Source organism: Mus caroli, chromosome 15 (genome assembly GCF_900094665.2).
Source record: "Mus caroli chromosome 15, CAROLI_EIJ_v1.1, whole genome shotgun sequence".
In the NCBI taxonomy this organism is placed as follows: domain Eukaryota; kingdom Metazoa; phylum Chordata; class Mammalia; order Rodentia; family Muridae; genus Mus; species Mus caroli.
The window spans coordinates 70705836-70727022 of record NC_034584.1 but is presented as its reverse complement, the minus strand read 5'-3'; the positions used below and the strand labels follow the sequence as shown (position 1 = coordinate 70727022).

At 46.2% G+C, this 21187-nt stretch overlaps 1 protein-coding gene across 2 annotated transcripts in view; it reads left to right on the top strand.

Annotated features, from left to right (window-relative positions):
• Positions 1-21187, top strand: part of Arhgap39 (Rho GTPase activating protein 39) — an 89830-nt gene that overhangs the window by 33618 nt on the left and 35025 nt on the right. For both annotated transcript variants that reach the window (XM_021182994.2, XM_021182993.2), the window contains exon 2: positions 18224-18390. In XM_021182994.2, the coding sequence (XP_021038653.1) occupies positions 18305-18390 (86 nt within the window). In that variant the 5' untranslated portion in view covers positions 18224-18304. The remainder of the gene's footprint in view (positions 1-18223; positions 18391-21187) is intronic.

Here is a 21187-nt window from a genome sequence, read left to right as displayed (position 1 = left end):
AGCGTCAGTCTCTGGCTTTGCTGGGAGCATGCTCTCCACCCTGGCATGTGCTCAGTTTCAGAAGTGCTCCAGAGCTGCTGAAAGAAGCAGTGTCCGGCTTCCTGAGAGCATGGTCAGCTGTAAGCCCGAGCCCTCAGAGGCCACACAGGTGGTCTCGTCTCTCTTCCTGCTACTTTCTTAGTCTTTGGCCCCTTGGGCTCTGAGCATTCATAGCTACTCACAGATTTCTGTCTGATCTGTCTCATAGCAGTACTTGACCATGCAAATATTTTTTAAATCCAATTATCTAATCCTAGTTAGCAGCTGCCCTTTAGTCTGAGAGTAAAACGGGCTTCATAACCAGGGGCTGACAGCTCTCCTGGATGTTTCCCATGCCATCTTCTTGGTTGTCAGGGTTACCTGATGTAGTTCAGCATCTGGCTTATCTGAAGATAGCACCAAAAAAAAAAAAAAAAAGACCGTCAGATAAGTTTCCTGAAAGAATTTACTATCGAGTTGTAAGGACACGTTTATCTGTTTTCCAGATGTTCATTCTGTATCTTGTAGTGACCTCCTCAGAGGTAGTAGAAGGCGGCATGGCCTTCAGGGCACCTGTGGCACAAAGGGTTAGTAGCTGTTGGTGTGTAGCTGTGAGTGTGGGGATCTCTGTCTTCTGTTTGCATCTTTCACTTCTTTTTCTTTCTTACATACTACAAGGTAGATATCGTCTTCCTATTATTTTCTTGTGAGTAGATTATTTTCATGACAGCTTTTACCTCATACGTGAGCTGTAAGTGGGAATTGCCTTTAGTCAGTGCTGAGATGAGCATGTCAGGCCATCCCTAGACTTGAACCTACCATGGATCTGTCCTAGAGCTAGAGTTGTTTTATCCCTTATGAAAACTAGAAATGAGCTTTTAGTTTGTGGCCAGTCTTATTTGACCAACACTTTCTCCAGCAGGAACCCGGTGAGGCTTGGAACTCTGTGGTTGGTTGTGTGCCCAGAGGGGTCTTCCTTTCCCACTTCTGAGAAGCATCCTGGCCAACTTGGTACTCATTAGTAACTGTTCTACCCTGCTTGCCTCTGGTACCTTGCCTGATCTGCTTGTATGGGTTTTTCCTGTTCTGACAATTTATACACTTTCATTAGGAGCGGGGCTGTTTTTCTGTGCAAGCATTAAGAGCTAGTTAGGGATACTTCCAAGGCAGGCCCTGGCCCTTTCTGGCTGCTCTGGACAAGGTAGAGTTAGTTGTGTATGGTCCTAGCAGAAGATAGGAGGATTGATAAGATGCTATACGAAGGAGGTAGCCCCAGGTCAATTTGGTGACAGCCAGGACAGCATAGAGCAAGAATTGGCCAGTGGAGGCTATCAATGTGAGCAGCATCTCCTTCAACTGTTCTACAAAGTGGGCCTTGAGTATCCTCACCTGCTCTTCCCTGGGGACGATTCTTGTCACCAACATTTCCAAGTGTTATTCAGTTTCTCAGAGAGCAGAAAAAAATCATATGGATCACTTTGGCTCTTTCCTTCCTAGCCCAGCCCAAGGTACAATGGCTACCTCAGTGAACATTGCCACAGGCTTCCTACTGGTCAGTACCATGGCTCCATTCCTGACCTTATTGTTCCCATTGGCTCCTGTGTTCCCAGTGCAGCCACAGAGAGGGTGTGAGAGGGTCTCTGAGGGTGGTACTAAATGTGCCCTTAATCGACGGTTCCCTCAATGGCAGGCTCCTCCGTGCCGGGGCCAAGTGCTGGCAGAGTCACACGGGCACATGAGAATGTGCTCATGGGCAGCCCACCAGTTTTGAGGATAGTGAGGAAGAACTGGTTATGTGAGGGTATTACTGGTACTAGGAACAGATTGCCGTTTCCGGGGCTCATTCTCAAACAGACCCCATCAGGAGCCAGCACAGAGCGTCCTCTGTTCCAGAACTCCGTGTAGGAAGTTGGAAATGAGAACCTTCTCGCCCACTCATGACCGGAACTTTCCCACAGTGAGGGGTGGGAGGAGGAGCAGCCAGAACAGTGGTGGGGGTGGGGGCATTCAGAGGGCCTGATACTGTCATGTGAGTGGCATCTGGCCTACTCTCTAGGTATCTCAAGCCTTAGAGTGTGTTGTGCCCAAGCCTGCCCTTCACTTGGGAAATAGACATGCTGGGTTTGGATGACATCTTCCTAAAACAGGCCCTGACTCTGTGTGCTGTGTGTCCCTTATCTGCCAGCTGTCCTGGCATCAACACAGGCCATCAACCATGGTTGCTCTCTGCTAGTCCATGAGATGGAGACTAAAAGGGCCTACCTCCAACTGTGCCCTACACAGTAGTAAAAAGTATGATGAATGCCCAGGAAAAGGCAGTGACTATCAGGTGATGCAACCATTCATACATTGCCTCTGCTGTATATCAGGCATCCATATAAAGGATTGGCAGGCCAGGCATGGTGGTGCACACCTATAATCCTAGCACTGGAGAGGCTGAGGCTGAAGAATTAGGGGTTCAAGCCAGTCTCCAGTATATAGTGAGTTTGAGGCCAGCCTAGACTACATGAGACATTGTCGAAAGAAAGGAGAGAAAGAGAGAAAGAGGAAGGAAGGGAAGAAGGAAATAAAAAGAAAGATAGATAAAGGTAGTAGCAGTTTGAAGGCAGAAAGGTATAAGACAAAAGCCATTTCCTTTATTGGCAGCTTTGCATATTCTGTAGGCCCTAAACATGGAGTACAAAATCTGTAGGCACAGGAGCATCCATCTCTGGGACCCTTTGAGTAAGGGCCTATCCCTTCTAACAGGAAACAAGATGCTGGGCCTTCTATCAGTGCCCACTGTGATCTGTGTGTCCTTCTGAGGCCTAAATCTCCTGCTGTCTCCTTAGCATAGTCCTTTCTGGCAAGGTCAGCCATCCTCTGATGGGGAAGGGAAACTGGCAGTAGTTGGTCCTTCAACTGTATCAACAGTAGAAAATGGACTTTCTCAGGTTCATTAAGTAGTCAAACCCTGGCATCGCTGGAACATGCCTCCTTGTATTACACCAGTGAATATTTTGATGGGAACCCATCAGAACAGTTGGGCACTTCTGACAGAATGTCAGTACTTTTTCTTCCCTCACAGTAGTTGTGAAGAGGATTGACATGCCAAAGGCCATGTCAGTGGCCTGAGGCAGATGCTTGGATACCACAGCTCCACACGGAGATGCAACAAGGAAAAGGATGAGCCCAGAACACCGCACCCAGGCAGGAAAGTGAGGTAGCCCCAAGAAAACAAATGGGAATGGGATGCACATGTGTCTCATTGGACTACTACTGCAAGTGAAAGCATGCCACTCTGTTGACAGCAGCACTTACACATCAACACAGAAGGCATAAGCAGAGTATAGACTACACAGAAAAGAACAGACAGTCCTGCAGGCCCAGCCCGAGGGAAAGAACTCCATATCAGAAAAGCAAGGTGCCCACTGGGTTACAGAAGAAGAGCCCACCCACTCCTGACTGTTCTGTGTTACTGTGTGTGTGTGGGTACGTAGGTCACCGTACACATGCAAAAGTCAGAGGACCATTTATGGGAGTATGCTCTCTCTCAACCCTGCCAGTTAAAGAGAATGAACTCTGAACTCAAGGCCGCGTCAAGTGTAACAGCAGGTGCCTCTACCCACTGAGCTGCCTCCCTGGGTCCTGTTTTTGTTTTTGGAAGCCAGATCTTGCCAGCAAGTTCAAGCTGATCTAGAATTAAAGATCTTCCTGCTTTCGCCCTTGAATACTGGGACTGTTCATACCCACCAGCATGCTTGGTTCTTTTCTGCTTCTTGTAGTTTGAAGATAATTTTTCTTCCTTTCTGTTTGGGCTAAATGGGGTCTCTGGCAAAGACCCAATCAGAAGTGCAGTGAGGGTTCAGCTACTATCCTTATGGTCCGCACTGTCCTCACTGTTGTCAGGGCAACAGTGGCCAGTCATTTCTGTAGTCAGAAATCCATATGCACAGCAACAAAGTGGCTGTGGCCACCCATCATTGCTTAGGTGTGGCGAGAGTTCTGCTTTTCCCATTTTAAGAGCTGATCCTAGAATACAGGAGGGTGTGGCAGGGAGAAGAGAAGAGGTCCTGAAGCTACTTAGGGTAGTTTATACCTGTACTCCCAGCATAGAAGACTGGGGCAGGAGGATTCCTGTAAGATCAAGGTCAGCCTGGGCGAGATGGTGAGTTCTTGTTAGCCTGGTTTGTAGAGTAAGACCCTTACTCAACACACAGAAATATAACAACAGTAAGAAAAAGCTAGCCAAAGGAAGCAGCTACAGAAGACTTGGAGAGGACACTTGCTGGTTACTGCGCTGCTCTGTGCTCTGTGGGTTGCAGGCACAGGGCTTGGAGAATGAGGCATTGTGTGCCCAGCACACAGTGTGCTTTCACAATGTGAACTGTGAACTGGTTCTTTGTGCGGGACTTGGAAAGCTCCTTACAGATGGCCTTGGGAGTGGACCTCAGGCCTTCTGGACGTGCTGGCTAACCAAAGACATATTCATTCTGATGCTTCCTTGAAACTCACTGAAATGAGCAAAAAGAATGAAAGACCAAGAACAAGATCTTTTCTACAAAGAATCTGAGAGAAGCCATAGACCAGAGAGGATGTCAGCCAGATGGGAGAGAGGAGCTGTGGGCAGTTTAGTCTCAAAAGGCCAGGCTCTTGTGGAGTAAGAGTGACTTTTAGAGATGCTGTTTGTGAGAGAGCATTTCCTTAGAAGAATGGAGTCTCTGGTTCGTTTGGATTGCTGTTAAAGATACACTAGAGCATCTGGGGAGAAAGTGGGACTGAGGAGCCCCGGCCTCATTTTTCTGTAAGATCCAGACTCTCATAGGGTGAGATGGGCGGGGGGCAGGAAATGCTGCTGCTGCTGTGTTTGAGCAGTGTTGTTGTCCTCCCTCCCTTGCAAGTGGACCAAAGGACAGTCACCAGCAGACACACGGGGCTGTCCACGCCCAGCAGATGACTGGCTGGCTAGGAGGAGGCGTTCTGTGGCTCAGCTCCTTGCCTTAGTTGCTCAGAAATCTGGAGGCCAAGCTAGAGAGAGAGCTCAGTGGTTCTGGGTGTGGTTCTCCTAGAGGACCCAGGCTTGATTTGCTCCTGTCCCAGGGGTTGAGCATCCTCCCCTGGCCTCCCAAGGCACCAGGCATATACATATGGAGCACAGACATGCTTCTAGGGAAAGCATCCACACACACCACTAAGAGATAGAAGCAAGCACTCTGCAGGCTTTCGCACCTGAACTACCTGGTTGTCATTGAGTTGTTGCTGTTTAGAGACTCAAACAGGCCATGACACATAGCATGGCCCAAACTGTGACAAGACAGAGTCTCGGGAGAGCACCTGAGTTCACTGCTGGCCTGTGCTAGGTTCTGTTACAAATGATGCCAGAACCTCACTTTAGATGAAGCCTGTAAGAAGGTGTGGTACAGAATGGTTCTGAAACAACATGCAGTTTGGGTCAGTCTTGCTCCATAGAAGTTGGAGTATACCCCAACAGTGATAGAGTATTTGTTCAGCATATGAAGGTCTGGGTTCCATCTCCAGGACTGCAAATAATAGTGATAAATCAACGAAGGAATTCAGAGCCAAAGGGGTGCTCATGTAGACAGTAAGGGAAGGAAGAGGATAAAGGACATGGCTAAAGAGAAACTTAGAGTTAGTGCAAAAGGAATTTCATATGGAACCGTCTCCGTTCACCAAAAAAAATCTACAAAAAAAATATATATATATATATATATATGTATGTATATATACACACACACACCAAAAACGTGCGAGCTGGCAGAGCTGAAGAAACTGGTAGTAAACTTTATAGCAGGAAATTCCCTTCTCTTAGTAGCATCAAGAAATAGGACAAATATTAGTCTCCTGGAGAGCAAGCAAATGGGAAAGCATGCTATATGAGAAAAGTAGAGAGTTTGGGGAGACCTGGGGAGAAGGGCCAGGACAGCAGAGATACTGGTTGATAGCCAGTGGTTCCTGTCCAGATGTGGAAAAGACCTATTCTCCACCAGTGTAAGGGAAAATGAAAGCAAGAGACAGCTAGCTGATGAAGGAAGATGTCTTATTGCTGTTCTGCTGCTGTGAAGAGGCACCATGACTAAGGCAGCTTATAAAAAGCATTTAATTTGGGGGCTTGCTTACAGTTTCAGAGGGTTAGTGAGCCATGACAGAAAGCAGAGAGGCAGGCCATCAGGGCAGTAGCTGAGGGCCTTACATCCTGATCCAAGGGCATCAGGCAGGAAGAGACCTTAAAGCCCACCCGCAGTGACACACCTCCCTCAACAAGGCCGCATCTTACCTTTCCCAGTTTATCTGCTGGGTACTACGCATGTAAATCTATGAGCCTGTGAAGGGCATTCTCATTCAAACCACCACAGAAGGAGTAAGTTTGTATGCTGAGAAGAGCAGGACCTATGCTAGGTGTGGCAGAGCCCTCTGAATGTGTCAGCATGCTCTATGTAGTGACTGGTCACTACACAGGCTGGTCACAACTACACAGTAAAATCCAGACTTAAGAAAGATGGTTTCTGCATGGTTTTCCCATAGATTATATATAAGTCGCTCTTTTGTTGACAGGAGCCACAGTTTTGAAGAGCAGATAGAAAAGTGCCGCCCACATTCACATGGGACCAAGTTGCTCGGTACAGGATTGTAAAGCACCTGGGTATAACAAGCTTAGGACAGGCACAGTGTCCGTGTGGGAAACCTTGCTGAGGGCCTCAGTGCCTGAAGACAGTGATCCCTCAGTTCCTTTTTTACTAATTTGCCAACATTAATTTATTTGTGAGATAAATCGTGGGCATAGTGGTCACACTTTTAGTCCCAGCACTTGCAGGGCAGCGGCAGGCAGATCTTGTGAGTTCCAGGACAGCCAGGACTACTGAGAGACCCTATCTCAAAAAACAAATAAAAAAATAAAAAGAAGAAAGAAGAGAAGAGAAGAGAAGAGAAGAGAAGAGAAGAGAAGAGAAGAGAAGAGAAGAGAAGAGAAGAGAAAAGAGAGAGAGTCAGAGATAACTGTGGGACTGGGTTCTCTCCCTTCCCCCTGTGGGTTCCTGGCATTGAGCGTAGCTCCTCAGACTTAGAGACAGGTGCTCGGTTTTACTTACTGAGCCTCCTTACACACAGCCCCAGACTGTGAGACTAAGACTGAGAAACGAAAAGCTGTGGTTACAGAAGAGACTATGATGATATGAAATTAATAAGTTGGCAATTGAAAGGAATGGAAAAATAAGTTCTCTACCCTCAGTTCTCAGAGACAGACATTTGTAGATGAAATATCTGAGTGAATAAAATGAAGAGAGATGAAAAGGCCAAGCTTTAATCACCTTGATTAAATTTGAGAAAAAACAGCTTAGTATGATCTTACTAACAAGATAATTCTGAGCGTGCCTGTTTGCAGTTGGATAAGAAGTAGCAGCCACGGTTATAACTGTGATTGAATGTGAGCCCTGTACCTGAATGATAATGGATTTTCCATGGGAATGTAGGTCACCTGCTATGTGTGCACACTGGGACTGAATAGTCAGGTACAGCAGTGGCACGTGGGGGAGGGGTGTCTTATAATAAGAAACATGGGAGACAGCAAAGGGAAGATACTGTATCGATCCATGTGACAGTCGGTGTGAGTTGGAAAAGGGATCAGCCTTCCAAATACTGGTGTGACCCACAACCACAGAGCTGCCTTTATGTTTTAAAAGATTCATTTTAGTGAATGTATGTGTCTGCGTTCACAGAGTTCAAGAGGGTATTGGATCCCCTGGAGCTGAAGTTATAGGCAGTTATGAGTTGTCCAACATAGGTGTTGGGAGCTGACTTCAGGTCCTCTGGAGATGCAATAACTATTCATACCCACGGAGGAGTCTCTTCAGCTCCAAATGGTTTACCTTACAAAATTTAGCGATAAATTTTGTCCGACAACCCTGCAAGAGCGAACAGCATCTCTACTATTACTATGGACCCATATATCGGCTGTGTTCTATTTTGTGGCTGTGGTGATTAACTTCATTTTATTTTATTTTTTTCAAGACGAAGTTTCTCTGTGTAGCTTTGGCTTTCTTGGAACTTGCTCTATAGACCAGGCTGGCCACCAACTCACAGAGATTTGCATGCCTCTGCCTCATTAGTGCTGTGATCAAAGCCATGTGCCACCTGCTGCTATGATGATTAATCTTGGATGTCAATTTGATGGGATATAGAGTCACCATGGAAACAAATCTCAAGTGTGTCTAAGAGAGGTTGTCTAGACAAGGTTAATTGAACTGGAAAGACCTAGCTTAAATATAGGTGGTTCCATTCTGTGGAGTGGGGTACTAAACTGAATAAAGAGGACTCAAGAGAGCGAGCTGAGCAACAGTTTTCTTTTCTCTCTGCTTCCTCACTGGATCCAGTGTGAGCAGCCATCTCTGCTGCCTTCCCTCCCCTGCCGTGATAAACTGCTCCCAGAGCTGAACTCCGTCAGACATATTGTCACGGCACATAGACGCGTCCCGAATACAGATGCCATGACTGTGGTCCTAACAGTAAGGTGACTGACTGGAGGAGACCACTGCATTGCAGCGTGCACACTGCACTCTGCCTCCAGGGAGGAGGGCTAGAAGAGACAGACCGAATGAACATGTCTACAGTGCGAGCTGGTTTTTAAATGTGTATGACTGTTTTGCCTGCTTGTATGTCTATGTGCTATCCTGGTGCCTGTGGAAGCTACAAGAGAGTGTTGGATAACCTGAAACTGGAGTACAGGTCAGTGTGAGCTGCCATGTGGGTGCCGAGAATTGAATTCATGTCTTCTGGAAGAGCATACGTGCATTAACCACTGAGCCACCTCTCTAGCCCCTGGGGTACCAATCTTTATTTTAAAGCTATTTTGTGATGAGAGGAGCCAGCAGTCCTAGCAGAAAGGACTGAAATGACTGGGGCAGGCTCACCTTACGCATCTCACACACAGAAGTGTAAAGTCAGGACAAGCGAAAACAAAAGCAGACCCCACAATGACTGCACATCTAAAGGAACTCAGGAACCCATTAAGAGTTCCCACTCGGTTGGAGAGATGGCTCAGCAGCTAAGAGCCCTGGCTGCTCCTCCAGAGGACTCAGGTTCAGTTCCTAGCACCAATCTTGTGACTAAGTAACCTGTAACTTCAGTTCCAGAGGATCTCACACCCTCTTTGTTCTCTGTGGCCGCTGCACATACATGTTTGGAAGCAAAACATTAACACATAAAATAATAATAAATTTCAAAAAGCATCCCTAGTAACCAAAGCTGAAGCAATTTGTGTAAAACCAGCCACGTAGGACTGCAGTCTGAAGCATAAATATCTGTAAGTGCACACTTACGTAGATGAATGACTCAGTAAGTAAGCAAAGGAGAAAGTAAGTAAATATCCCCACAAAGAAACCATGTAAGGAGATGAGTAGGCTTATCCTGACCTGGGTACCAAACTGTAATATACCAAACAGGAAAAGATAGCCTAGCCCACGGCATCTTAGTTAAGGTCACTGTTGCTGTAATGGAACACCATCACCAGAAGTACCTTGAGGAAAGAGTTTATCTGGCTTATACTTACACATCACTGCTCATCATCGAGGAAGCGAGGGCAGGAACTCACTCAGGGCAGGAGCCTAGAGGCAGGAGCTGATGCAGAGGCCATGGAGGAGTGACACTTGCTGGCTTGCTCCCCATGGTTTGCTCAGCCTGCCTTCCTAGAAGCCAGGACCACCAGCCCAGAGATGCCAGCACCCATAATGGGCTGTGCCGTCCCCAGTAAATTACTAATTTAGAAAATTCCCTACAGGCTTGCATATGGAGGCATTTTATCAGTTAGGCTCCCACCTTTGAGATAAATAGCTCTAGTAGGAAAGTTGACATAAAAGTAGCTAGCATACTAAAATGAAAAATCAAAAGTGTCATAAAACTGACCAATGTTAGCCTTTTGTTTGTTTTAGAATTATTCTCTTTGTTTCTCTGTGTAGCCCTGGCTGTCCTGGAACTCACTCTGTAGGCCAAGCTGGGCTTGAACTTAGAAATCCACCTGCCTCTGTCTCCCAAATGCTGGAACTACAGGCGTGTGCCATCACTGCCCCGCAACAAATGTCAGTTTTAACAGACAAGGAAAAGTTGTTGTAACTGTGCCATTAGTTCAGAAAAAGTTTGGGCACTTCATGTACGGACTGGACATGTGCTTTAAAGTCTAGATTAGCCAGAGGCAAGGCAGTTAGTGCTTGTAGGCAAAGACAGTTCCATACTCCTGAGCGCCAAAGAGTGATCCTGTCTCAAAACTCCAAAGACTCCATAAATGTATTTAACGGACAGTAAGAGCTGCAATAAGAATGTCTGATTTTGACAGTGACTGGATGAACAGAGACCAAGTTAGTGTTAGCACCCTGGCCAGCTTCACCTGGCTAGGTAAACTCCCACCTAAACATATATTCTGCCTGGAGCTTGTGAGAAATACTATTTTTGAGAATATGAATATTCAGTAAATATTTGCCAAAAAAAAAGCTTTTCTGTGCTGTCAAATATCTTTTATGGGAGGGGCATGTGGGGTGAGACAATATCTCTCTGCAGCCTTGGCTGGCCTGGAACACTGTGTGTAGTAGACCAGGCTGGTCTTGAACTCATAGAGATCTGCCTGCTTCTGCCTCCCAAGTACTGGGACTAGAGGTATGCACCACCACTCCCTACCTGGACCATCAAACATCTTAACAAGATCGAATATTCAGAATACAGTAATTTCTCTAACAAGAGTGAGACTAAATCAGAAACCAATAAACATACCCAGAGGTCTGAATGTGATGGCATACGCCCACAATCCTAGCTGAGGGAAGGCTATGGCTGGAAGAGTGCATGTCCAGTCTGGGCTATCAAGTGTGACTTTATATCCACAACCAAAACAAAATCTGGAAAACTGGCAGTTATTAAATAACTATATAATTTGTCAATCAAAGAGAAACTCAAGGTAAATCAGTAAACTGTTTTCAGACTTTATGTATATGGGTGTTTTGTCTATATAATGTCTGTGCACCGTGTGTGTGCCTGATCCCTGCATGGGCCAGGGAAGTGTGCTGGGTCTTCTGGGACTGAGTTACCGTCTGTTGTGAGCTGCCATGTGGGTTCTGGGAACTGAACCCAGGTTCCCTGGGAAAGCAACTTGCGCTCCTAACGGTTGAGCCATCTCTCTTGCCCCCAGGAAGAAGTTGGTGATGTTGTTTTGGACTGGAATGAAAATATAGTATGTCCAAATTGGTAGGGTGTCATGAGTGATGAAAGCTGTTTAGAAGTTTTAAGACTAACCTCCATATTGGAGTGAATCTGTGTGTTGAGACAGGGCCATGTAGTGCATACTGACCTCAAGTTTTCTGTGTAGCCACGGGTATCCTCCCAGCGCTGGGGTCACAGGTGCTCACCAAATGGCCAGATTGGAAGTTTGTTTGTTTGTTTCGAGACAGGGTTTCTCTGTGTAGCCCTGGCTGTCCTGGAACTCACTCTGTAGACCAGGCTGGCCTCGAACTCAGAAATCCACCTGCCTCTGCCTCCTGAGTGCTGGGATTAAAGGCGTGCGCCATCACTGCTTGGCTCTTAAGATTTATTTTGATTTTATGTAGATGAGTGTTTTTTCCTGTAGCACATCTGCATTTCCTGAAAAGGTTAGAAGAGGCCTCAGAGCCCCTTGGAGCTCTAGTTACCAATAGTTGTGGGCTTCCTTGTAGGTGACGCAGAGTGAACCCAGGTTCTCTGTAAAAGCAGTCAGTGCTCCTAAACCATCTCTCTGGTGCCTAGATTTTTTTTTTTTAAGGCACAAATCATTAAACTCTATTTCCATATTAGTAAAAGGGGCTAGAGAGATGGCTCAGCTGTTAAGAGCACTGGCTGCTCTTGCAGAGGTCCAGCTTGGGTTCAGCTCTTTGCATCCACATGTTGGCTTACAACCAACTATAACTGGTTTCAGGGGATCTCGATGCTGATACCGCCTTCTGACCAAGTGGTGCACAGGTAAAACATTTACACACACAAAGCTTTAAGATCTGAAAATGTTTATTTAAGAAATTACAAGAATCACAACACCCACATGTGGTGACCACGCCTTTAACCCCCGAACACCTGGGAAGCAGAGGCAGAGGGGTCTCTAAGTCTGAGGACATCCTGGGATACATAGACAGATCCTGTCTCAAACAAAACCCATGAAAACATTAAAAGAAAGCAAATAGTGTGGTATTAAATCAAGAAAAAAAAGTTTAAAAACTGCCTTATTACCAGTAAAATTGATCCATTTCCAGCCAGATAGACTAGAGAAAACCAGAAAAACTGTAATTTTCTGTATCAGTGCTGAGCAGTGGGTCACCACAGAATGTGAGTCATCACATAAGAAGCCATGCATACCACACACACACACACACACACACACACACACACGCACGCACACACCCCTATAGCCCCAGCTCAGAAGTAGATAGAGACAAGAGAATACAGGGCCTTGCTGGCTTCTAGTGAGCTCTGTGTTGAGAGGCAGAGTCTGCCTCCGAGGAGCAGATGGAGAATAATGGAGAACACCAAGTGGTTTTTCCTGACCTCTACACTCATACACCCTGCGCTCCCAAACACATGTGCACACACATGCATCTAAAGTAATCTTTAGAAAAATTGCTGGAGCTGAAAGCATGGTGATGCCTGTCTTTCATCTCAGGTTTGTAGGTACGGAACACCTGCACAGTCGACACTGATTCTGGTTTTTTTTTATATGTGTGTGTGTGTGTGTGTGTGTGTGTGTAGGTCAAAGGACACTTGACCTGTCACTTCTTGCCTTCCCCCTTGCTCGAGACAGCCTCTTGTCATTCACTGAGTGTGCCAGGCCAAGTGACCCTTGAGCTTGTAAGGATTGTCCTGTCTCTGTCCCTCATCTCCCTGTGGTTTCTGGGAACAGCATAAATCAGGAAGGGTAATTCAGACTCTTTGTTTTTTTTTTTTTTTAAGTATATATTTTAAATTAGCTTACAAAGGAGTGGATTACTATAAGATCTTTTCGCATATCCTTAGTTTCAGGTCCCCCTCCTCCACAACCCTCTCCTGTTTCCTCTTCCCTGGCCAACATTCAGCTTAGATCTCTTCATCCCCAACATTTCTCTGATCTACTCATATCATGTGCTCTACAGCCCGGCCCCTCCCCCCATGAGATGCTTCCTGCCTCATGAGGCCTTGCTAGTTTCTTAACCACTACAGACATTCCAAATTAAACATACAAGTCCAAAAGATCACAGCGAGGATTTGCATATGAGGAGAATGTATGGTGTGTGTCTTCTGAGCCAGGGCTGCCTTACTCAGCCTTACTCAGTGTATTTTCAGTTCTAGCCTTTCTTCTACAAAGTCATATGTCTTTATTCCCCAGTGTACCCACCACATTTTCATGGTCTGTTCATTGGTTACCGGGTGTCCTTGATTGTGACTGGAGCAGCAGTGAACATTGCTTGCCAGTGTCTCTCTCTGTAGTTGGAATCAGAGCCCTCTGGGGGCTATGCCCGGGTATGACGTAACCGGGTCACGTGATAGCTCTATTTTTAGTTGTGTTTTTTTTTTTTTTGAGAAACCGCCACAGTGATTTTCAAAGTGGCTGTGCCACTTTAGATTCCCACCAACAGTGGCCACGTCTTTTCTCCCACATCCTTACCTGCATTTCTTGTCACTTGTTCTCGCAATGACAGTCTTTCTGACAAAGGTCAGAAAAAACACCTGAAATGTCAATAATTTGCATTTCTCTGGTGGGCAAGAATGTTGAACATTTGTAAAAAACTATATACTAACAATTTGTATTTCTGGGGCACCCATGTCAGGTGGCTCACAACCTTCTGTAACTCCATCTCCTCTGTCCTCCTGCACTCACACGTACAGACTCACATGCGAACGCTCTCGCTTGCTCTCTCTCATCCATACCACATACAATTTAAATTAATAAAATTAGAAATTTAAAAGCACTTTGTCTTTCTTCTTGGGTTGTGCCAGCCGAAGAGGATATATGCATAAGTCCGTGCGTGGACCTTGGAGTGCTCTCTCTCCTTTCCCTCTAGCAGCTGCAGAGTCTTAGTTCTGGTTGCTGATCCCTTTAGAGCTGAGTGCTGTCCAGGGTGAAAGGAAGATCCAGTTTCATTCCTCTGCGGCATCTCCCCAGCGTCCCCAGCACTGTTGGTGACGATACTTGTTTCTCCTTTGTGTGCAAAGACCAATGGCTGTAGTTCCATGGCCTTCTTTCTGGCTCCCTGATTCTGTTCCATTCATCTGTGTGTGCGTCTGTTTTTGTGTTAGCGCCATGCTATTTTTATTACTATAGCTCTTTAGTACAGCTTGAAATCAAGGACGGTTATCATCCAGCACACCCTTTTGTTTATGATTGCTCTGGCTATCTAAACTCTCTTGTGCTTCCATATGGATTTTAATATTGTTCTCTCAGTGCTGAGATGAGAGGGTGTTGGTATTTAATGGGGATTGCACATAGTATGTCAGTTGCTTTTGGTAGGATGGCTGTTTTTCAGGATACTCCTGCCCGTGAGCATGGAGCTTTCCTTGTCTCTCTCGTGTCTTTCCCCGTCTTCAGTGCACTGAACATTTCGTGTTGACATCTTTCTCTTGCTTGATTAGCTTTCTTTCAAGGTTTGTTTCAAGGCCATTGTGAATGAAATTGTTTCTCTTAGTTCTTGGTGTATCTGGCATTGGTTATGAAGGCTGTTGTCTCTTTCACTAGCGTTGTGAAAGTGTTTGTGAATTCTCGGGGTCTTCTGCATAAAGACTCAGCTCACCTGCAAATAAGCAGACTCTGACATCTTTCTTTCCTATTTATGTCCTTTTTATTTGTTTCTCTTGTTTGACTGCTTTTACTACTATTTCCTGTACAATATTGAATGTGAGTGAAGAAAATGTATACCCTTTTCTTGGTTTTTTTTTTTTTTTTCGGTTGTTTTTGAGACAGGGTTTCTCTATGTAGCCCTGGCTGTCCTGGAACTCACTTTGTAGACCAGGCTGGCCTCCCTTTTCTTGTTCTTGATTTTAATGGGACACTTGGAGTTCTCACTGTTTAATTGTGTGTTAGCCATAGGCTGTGTGTATAGAGCCTTTATTAGGTTGAAAAGTCCTTCTCTTTGGAGTTTCTTAAGAACTTTTTTCAAGAAAAGATGTTGGAATTTTTGTCAAAAACCTTTTCTTCCTCTATCAAGTTGATCATATGGAGCTGGGGATTTAGTTCAGTGGTAAAGTACTTGCTGGGCCCTGGATTTGGTCCTCAGCTCTGAAAAGGAAAAGAAAAAGAAAACAAAACAAAAAAAAAAAAACGGAAAAAGATTGTATGATGTTTGTCCTTGATAGTTTCCATTTATTGGTTTACATCTGTTGAACTACCCCAGGCTGTGTGGAATGCAGCATGGTCTTACCTTCTGCTGTGCTCCTTACCGTGTGTGTCCTGAGCACCTCACCTCTCGGAAAGCTGACAGGGACTGTGAGAGCGTGAGAAAAGGATAGACTGGGCTCAGGTGGGCCTGTTGGTTATGTGCAACACTGTGGAGAAGTTAGCTGGTCCCCATAGGCCACCTCTGTTGGTGCCACTGAGCCCCTTGTAGGAGGACACTGGGACGCTAGGACACTGGGCTTGCTAGTGTTTGCACCACTGGTCAGTTGTTCATAAAAACTCACACTTGGACCAGAGGAAGCTTTGCCATTCCAAGCCTGACCCATGGAAGGCATTGGTTCTCGGCACAGTCGTGCCGTGCCAACAATACATTCACTCAGGATTTTACCCTATCTTTGCCTACCCAGTCAGAGTTTTTCAGCTCCCCACAGTTCTTGAATTCAATTTGCAAGTATTTTTGTTGAGACTATTTGCATCTCTGCTCACCAGGGAATTGGTCTATAATTTTCTTTTATTGATGGTGTTGCTAGTGTCTTTCCTAGCTTTATAAAAAGAGCTTGGTTATATTCCATCCATTCCTCTTCCCATTTCACACAGTGTGGTATTGGCGGTGTGGTGGTGGGCGAGGCTGCCTTCTAGCTTATGAACTAGTTTGAGAAGCACAGGCGTTACTTTCTCTTTAAAGGTCTGCTAAATTACCCAGTGGATCTTACTGGGCCAGAACTTTTTTTAGTTAGCGCATTTTTATTTTTTTATTAATTTTTATTTATGTGTATACCATATGAAGTGCCCATTGAGGCCAGAGAAGGGCAATGAGCTCCTTGCAGAGTAGCAAATGGTTACCAGCTGCCATGTGGGTGCTGGGAATCAAACCTAGGTTCTCAAATCAGCAGCCAGTGCTCTAACCACTGGGCCTTCTCTCCGGCCTTCTTCTAGATCTGCTTAAATATTTCATCTCAGTTTTAATTTGTTAGGTGATATAACTAGAAATTTATACTTTTTTAATATTTCCAGTTTAGTAGAATATATGTTTTTAAGGAATGACCTAGTGACTTTCTAAATTTTATTTTTCTTTTTTTTTGGTCTCCCAAATACTTGGATTATAGGTGTGTGCCACCTTACCTGGCTTACCTGGTAATTAGAACCTTTTTGAATTTGTCCTTAAATTAGCAGTTAATATCCCTGGTTTGAGGGAAGGCATAAATCTCATGCCATCTGGGAGTCGGTAAAGAGTAAGACAGGACCCCAGTGATACTCTGTTCGCCCTGGCTGTTTGTGTGTGGTGGGGATGGGGGGTGAGGGGCCTGTATACAGAGCCTGCAGCACTGTGAGCTTCCTGGATCAGCACTGTGTAAGCAGCAACGCCCTGGCTGGAGACAGCGTATGGCCCCTGATCCCCTCCTGGCACTGTTGAGTCCTGAGCCTGTCAGATCTGATTCTAATACAGCCACAAGTGCTTCTCGGCTTTTTAACAGGAAACCCTAGTGTGTGTATGGGTTCACTTCCTGCTACGGAGTTGGTGTGCACTTGGCATCCCTCCCGTGTCTGTAGAGAGAGCACTGCTGCCATTGCCACAGCGGCCTCTGTGACGTGGTCAGGTTGATGCATGTGTTCTCCTTTGGGGCCCTTGAGCCCCAGCACTGGGATGTAAGTGCTCTTCTTGCTCTTGCCAGCACTTGGCAGTTGTTGTCTTTCCTGTTTGTTGAGTGCTTATGTCACACGCCTTCAAGAACACTTCCTGAGGAATGAAATGGAGCGGTCTCCATAACTGCAGTCTGCACTGTCTACTTGCCGCTTCTTTATCATTTCATCGGCAGCATTGACTATATGTTTAGTGCACCTGCTTTCAGATCACGCATGCCATAGCTGGGCGCTCTATGTAGCAAACGCCTGGATTTGCATTTTGGATTTGCATTTTGGATTTGCATTTTTCTTCCTCCCCTTCCTCCTCTTCCTCCTCTTCCTCCTCCTCCTTCTCTTACTCCTCCTCTTCTTCTTCTTTTTCTTCCTTTCCCTCCCCTTCAACCCCCCTTCTAGGATCTCACTTTGTAGCCTTGGCTGACCTGGAACTCACTCTGGAGACCAGGGTTTTCTGCCCCCTAGATGAATGCACCACCACACCTAGCCTGTTCTTGGTTTCTTGATAAGTAGATATCTTCAATCTTAATTTTATTACAGTCTTATTCACTATTTTTTTCTTTGGGAGCTGGTTTTGTGACTGTTTCAGAGATCTGACCCCACTATAAAACCCAGCATTCTCTGGTTTTTCCTAAAAGTTCATTTTGTTTTTTCAGCCTTCACATTTATAACATGGATGGCTTTATATCTTGGATGAGCATAGGCTCAGGGGTCCCTTTCCATGTGTTTTCTAAACAGCACAATCTGTCTGTGAGAGAGCCTGTTCACTGTCATAGGAATCTGTGTGTGCCTTGCATGCCTGAGTTCCACTGTGCATGAGGCCATACCCTGTGTATGTTGTGCCCAGCTTCATCTCCATAGTAACTTCCCCATGTGCAGCATCCTGTGCTGGGGCCAGACGTCATCCACAGGTGAGGCCTGGGTGCTCAGTGCATCCTCTAGCTTTATAGTTCTTGAAGCACTCATGCCCCTGCCCTGGCCCAAGTGGAATCCCAGCAGGAGGCAGTTATCCATCAGGCTCTCCCTCTGTACAAGAGAGCTGGCTGGGAGTGGCTTCCCCAAGGAGTCTTGAGGCCTGGGAATTGCTTTCTATTGAGCCAGCTATCTGGCAGGAGAGAAGGACGGACTGTAATTTCATGTGTGGTGTGAACATCACTTGATACCTGCATTTCCCATCAGTGCTTAGCCACTTTTCTTTCTCCCTAGTGTGGCCTCTTCCTGTGTGATGCTGGAGGAGGCAACCTGATGATCCTCTGACAACTGTTCACGTCAGCACTAAGGAAGCAGATGGCAATGTCACAGACACAGGATTATGAATGCAGAAGCCATCATGTCGATGAGCAGGAGCCCAGGATTCCAGGGTCGAGTACCAGGTAAGGAGGCAGCATCCACTCCCGATGAGTTATGCCGGCCGCGGGGAAGTGGGGGAACAACTGTTCAGAGAAAAGGTCGTGTGGCTCCAGGGCTGATGACTCACCTGTGGTAGTTCTCCCAGTCTGCTCACATGGCTGCCTATGTGCACTGCCTTCTCTCACCGTCCTCCAGTGGCTGTTCCTGCTCCTGTCTCTCTAGTCCAGTGTTCTCAGCACAGCCGCTCACTGTGGGGACACCTGCACACTTGGCAGAGGCCAGCCAGTCCCCCCCCCCCCCCCCCCGCCCATAATGTTGATGTTTGGGCTGCACATATGAACTTCGCCCATTTTCTTGGGCACTCTGGGCATCGTCCATACGGACGCCAGTAATCATCAGCTTTTTATCTGAAAACAATTTCACATTAACAGAAAGAAAAAAAAAAGAACAGTCTCAGAAATGTCCATGTGTTCTTGCTCCGAGTCGTCACCATCAGTCAGTCATCTGTCCTTTCTGAGTCACTTTGGGCAAGTCACAAGTGTTCTGCCTTAGGCCTTGAATGCTTGAGTGTGTGTCTGTCAGGTGACTCACATAACCAGGACACAGTCACTGATCAGATCTGATGCTGACACAGGCCTTGATCTCCTGACACCCTGAACCATAGAGACCATGTATTCCCAGTTATATGTATAGCACTTCTGTCCCCGTGTAGTATAGAATCTGTCAGCCAGTTCTGCCTGCCTCTGCCTTCTCGCCCCCCTTAGCCTTGTCCAATCTAAGTGGTTTCCACAGCCTTTTCATGACTTGGTACCCTTAACCAATATAAAAGTGGTCTTTGTACTCAACTGGTTAGAGTACTTACCTAACATACACAGAGCCCTACACTTTACAGTACTACATAAAATGCGCCTAGTGGTATAGGGAGATAATTCCAGTGCTTGGGAAGTAGAGGATTCGAGGATCAGAAGTTTAAGGCTGGCTTCAGCTACATGAAACGTTTGATACCAGCTTGGGATGCATGAGACTCTGTCTCAGAGAACAAAAAGCAGTGGATGGGAGATGACTTGCAGTGAAGAGCGCTGGCTCCTCGTACAGAGGACCAGACCCCTAGCACCCTCATGGCTACTCCCAGCCATCTGTAACTCCAGTTCCAGGGACTGCAAAACTGTCTCTCTGGGCACTGCGGGCGCTGCCCACACGTGGTGCACAGGCATCGTAAAACCATACCATACACACAAACAGACAGAACTACTGACAACAGCAGGGCTTATGTGTATACCCACCGTCGTTCGCCAGACCCTTAGAGGGGTCAGGCAGCCTCCTGCTGGGGTGCTGTGCAGCTTGGACGTTAGGTCTTTAATGGCAGAGCAAGATAAACCCCTGCACACTGTACACATCACAGTTCATCTTCAGAAAGATAAACCCTGCACACTGTACACATCACAGTTCATCTTCAGACTTTTTTTTAATCTTTCACTCAGTTTTCCAATACCAGGTTTTGTTGTTGTTTGTTTGTTTTGTGCTCTGAGTTAGATGCAGGGCCTCATGGATGCCAAGCAAGTGTTCTCCCACTGTGTTACATCCCAGTCCATGGCGTGCCAGTCAATTTGGAGTCTATACTTGGGTGTGGTGTGAAGTGTTAACCCAACTTTCAACTCTAAAATGATCCAATTTCTTTTTTCCCTTTCTTTTGTTTATGTTTTTGTTTTGTTTGTTTGAGACAGGTTCTGTCTGTGTAGCCATGGCTGTCTTGCAATTCTCTTTGTAGACCAGGCTGGCCTTGAACTTAGAGATCTGCCTCCCTCTGTGCTCCAGTGCTGGGATTAAAGCACCCACACGGCTGTTCACAAGCATCCCCTCAACCCTGCACCACTGTGGCTGGCTGGAACCCATTTCTTCTTATTATCTTGTTCATAATTGCCTTTCCCTTTTCTGAGACTTCATACCCTCTGTTCATGTCCTGAAAGTTCTGAGGCTCTGGGGTACTTTAGCTTACCCATGTGTTTCCATTGACTTCTTTGGTTGTTTTTTGAAATAGAGTCTCTCTGTGTAGCCCTGCCTGGCCTTGAACTCACAGACATTCACCTGCCTATAGCTCCTGAGAGCTAGGTGTGTGTCACAATCAATCTCAAACATTATCACCAAATAATCCTTGCCCACTGTATCTCCAGGTGGGTCCGTAGGAAGCCACCAAACGTCAGTGCCTCCTGCTTCTCATAGGGTTGAGTCCTGGCTCGCAGTGAAGCACTGTGAGCAGCTCTCCAGCAGCCAATTAACCTGCTTTCCTACCCACTTAACTCGCCAGAGCATGACTGTTAGACCCCAGCTCCAATGCTATGTGCAGGCTGTGCTTTCCTTAATTCAAGTTGCCCTCCCCAACTTGCTCATGAGGCCTACACATACATGTGGCCGTGTGCTGTATGTCTCCCTTCCTCAGATCCACATAGTCCACGGGGCTTCCCAGACTGCGCTCCCTGTTTTTCTGAAGCCACTCACTGTGGACATCTTTAGGTCACACCCACGCCGGGCTTTGGGTGTCAGTCCTGGGCTCCCCCCTCCTGTGCCTTTTATTCTCTTGGGTATCATGGCTGAATGTTGCCCCCCAGGAGATGCCAAGAATGTTCCTAAAGGGCTGGGTTTCTGCCCACATGCACAGGAGTGTGCTGCAAAGGGAATAAAACCCCATTCTTTGCGGAGAGCAGATCATTGAATTGCATTGATTTAAAAGGACATTTTAAACAAAACTAAGACTTACATTTTTTAAAAAGGGATTAAGAGATTGTTCTGTGCTTAATAGCTTTCTTTTTCACTCGGGAAAAT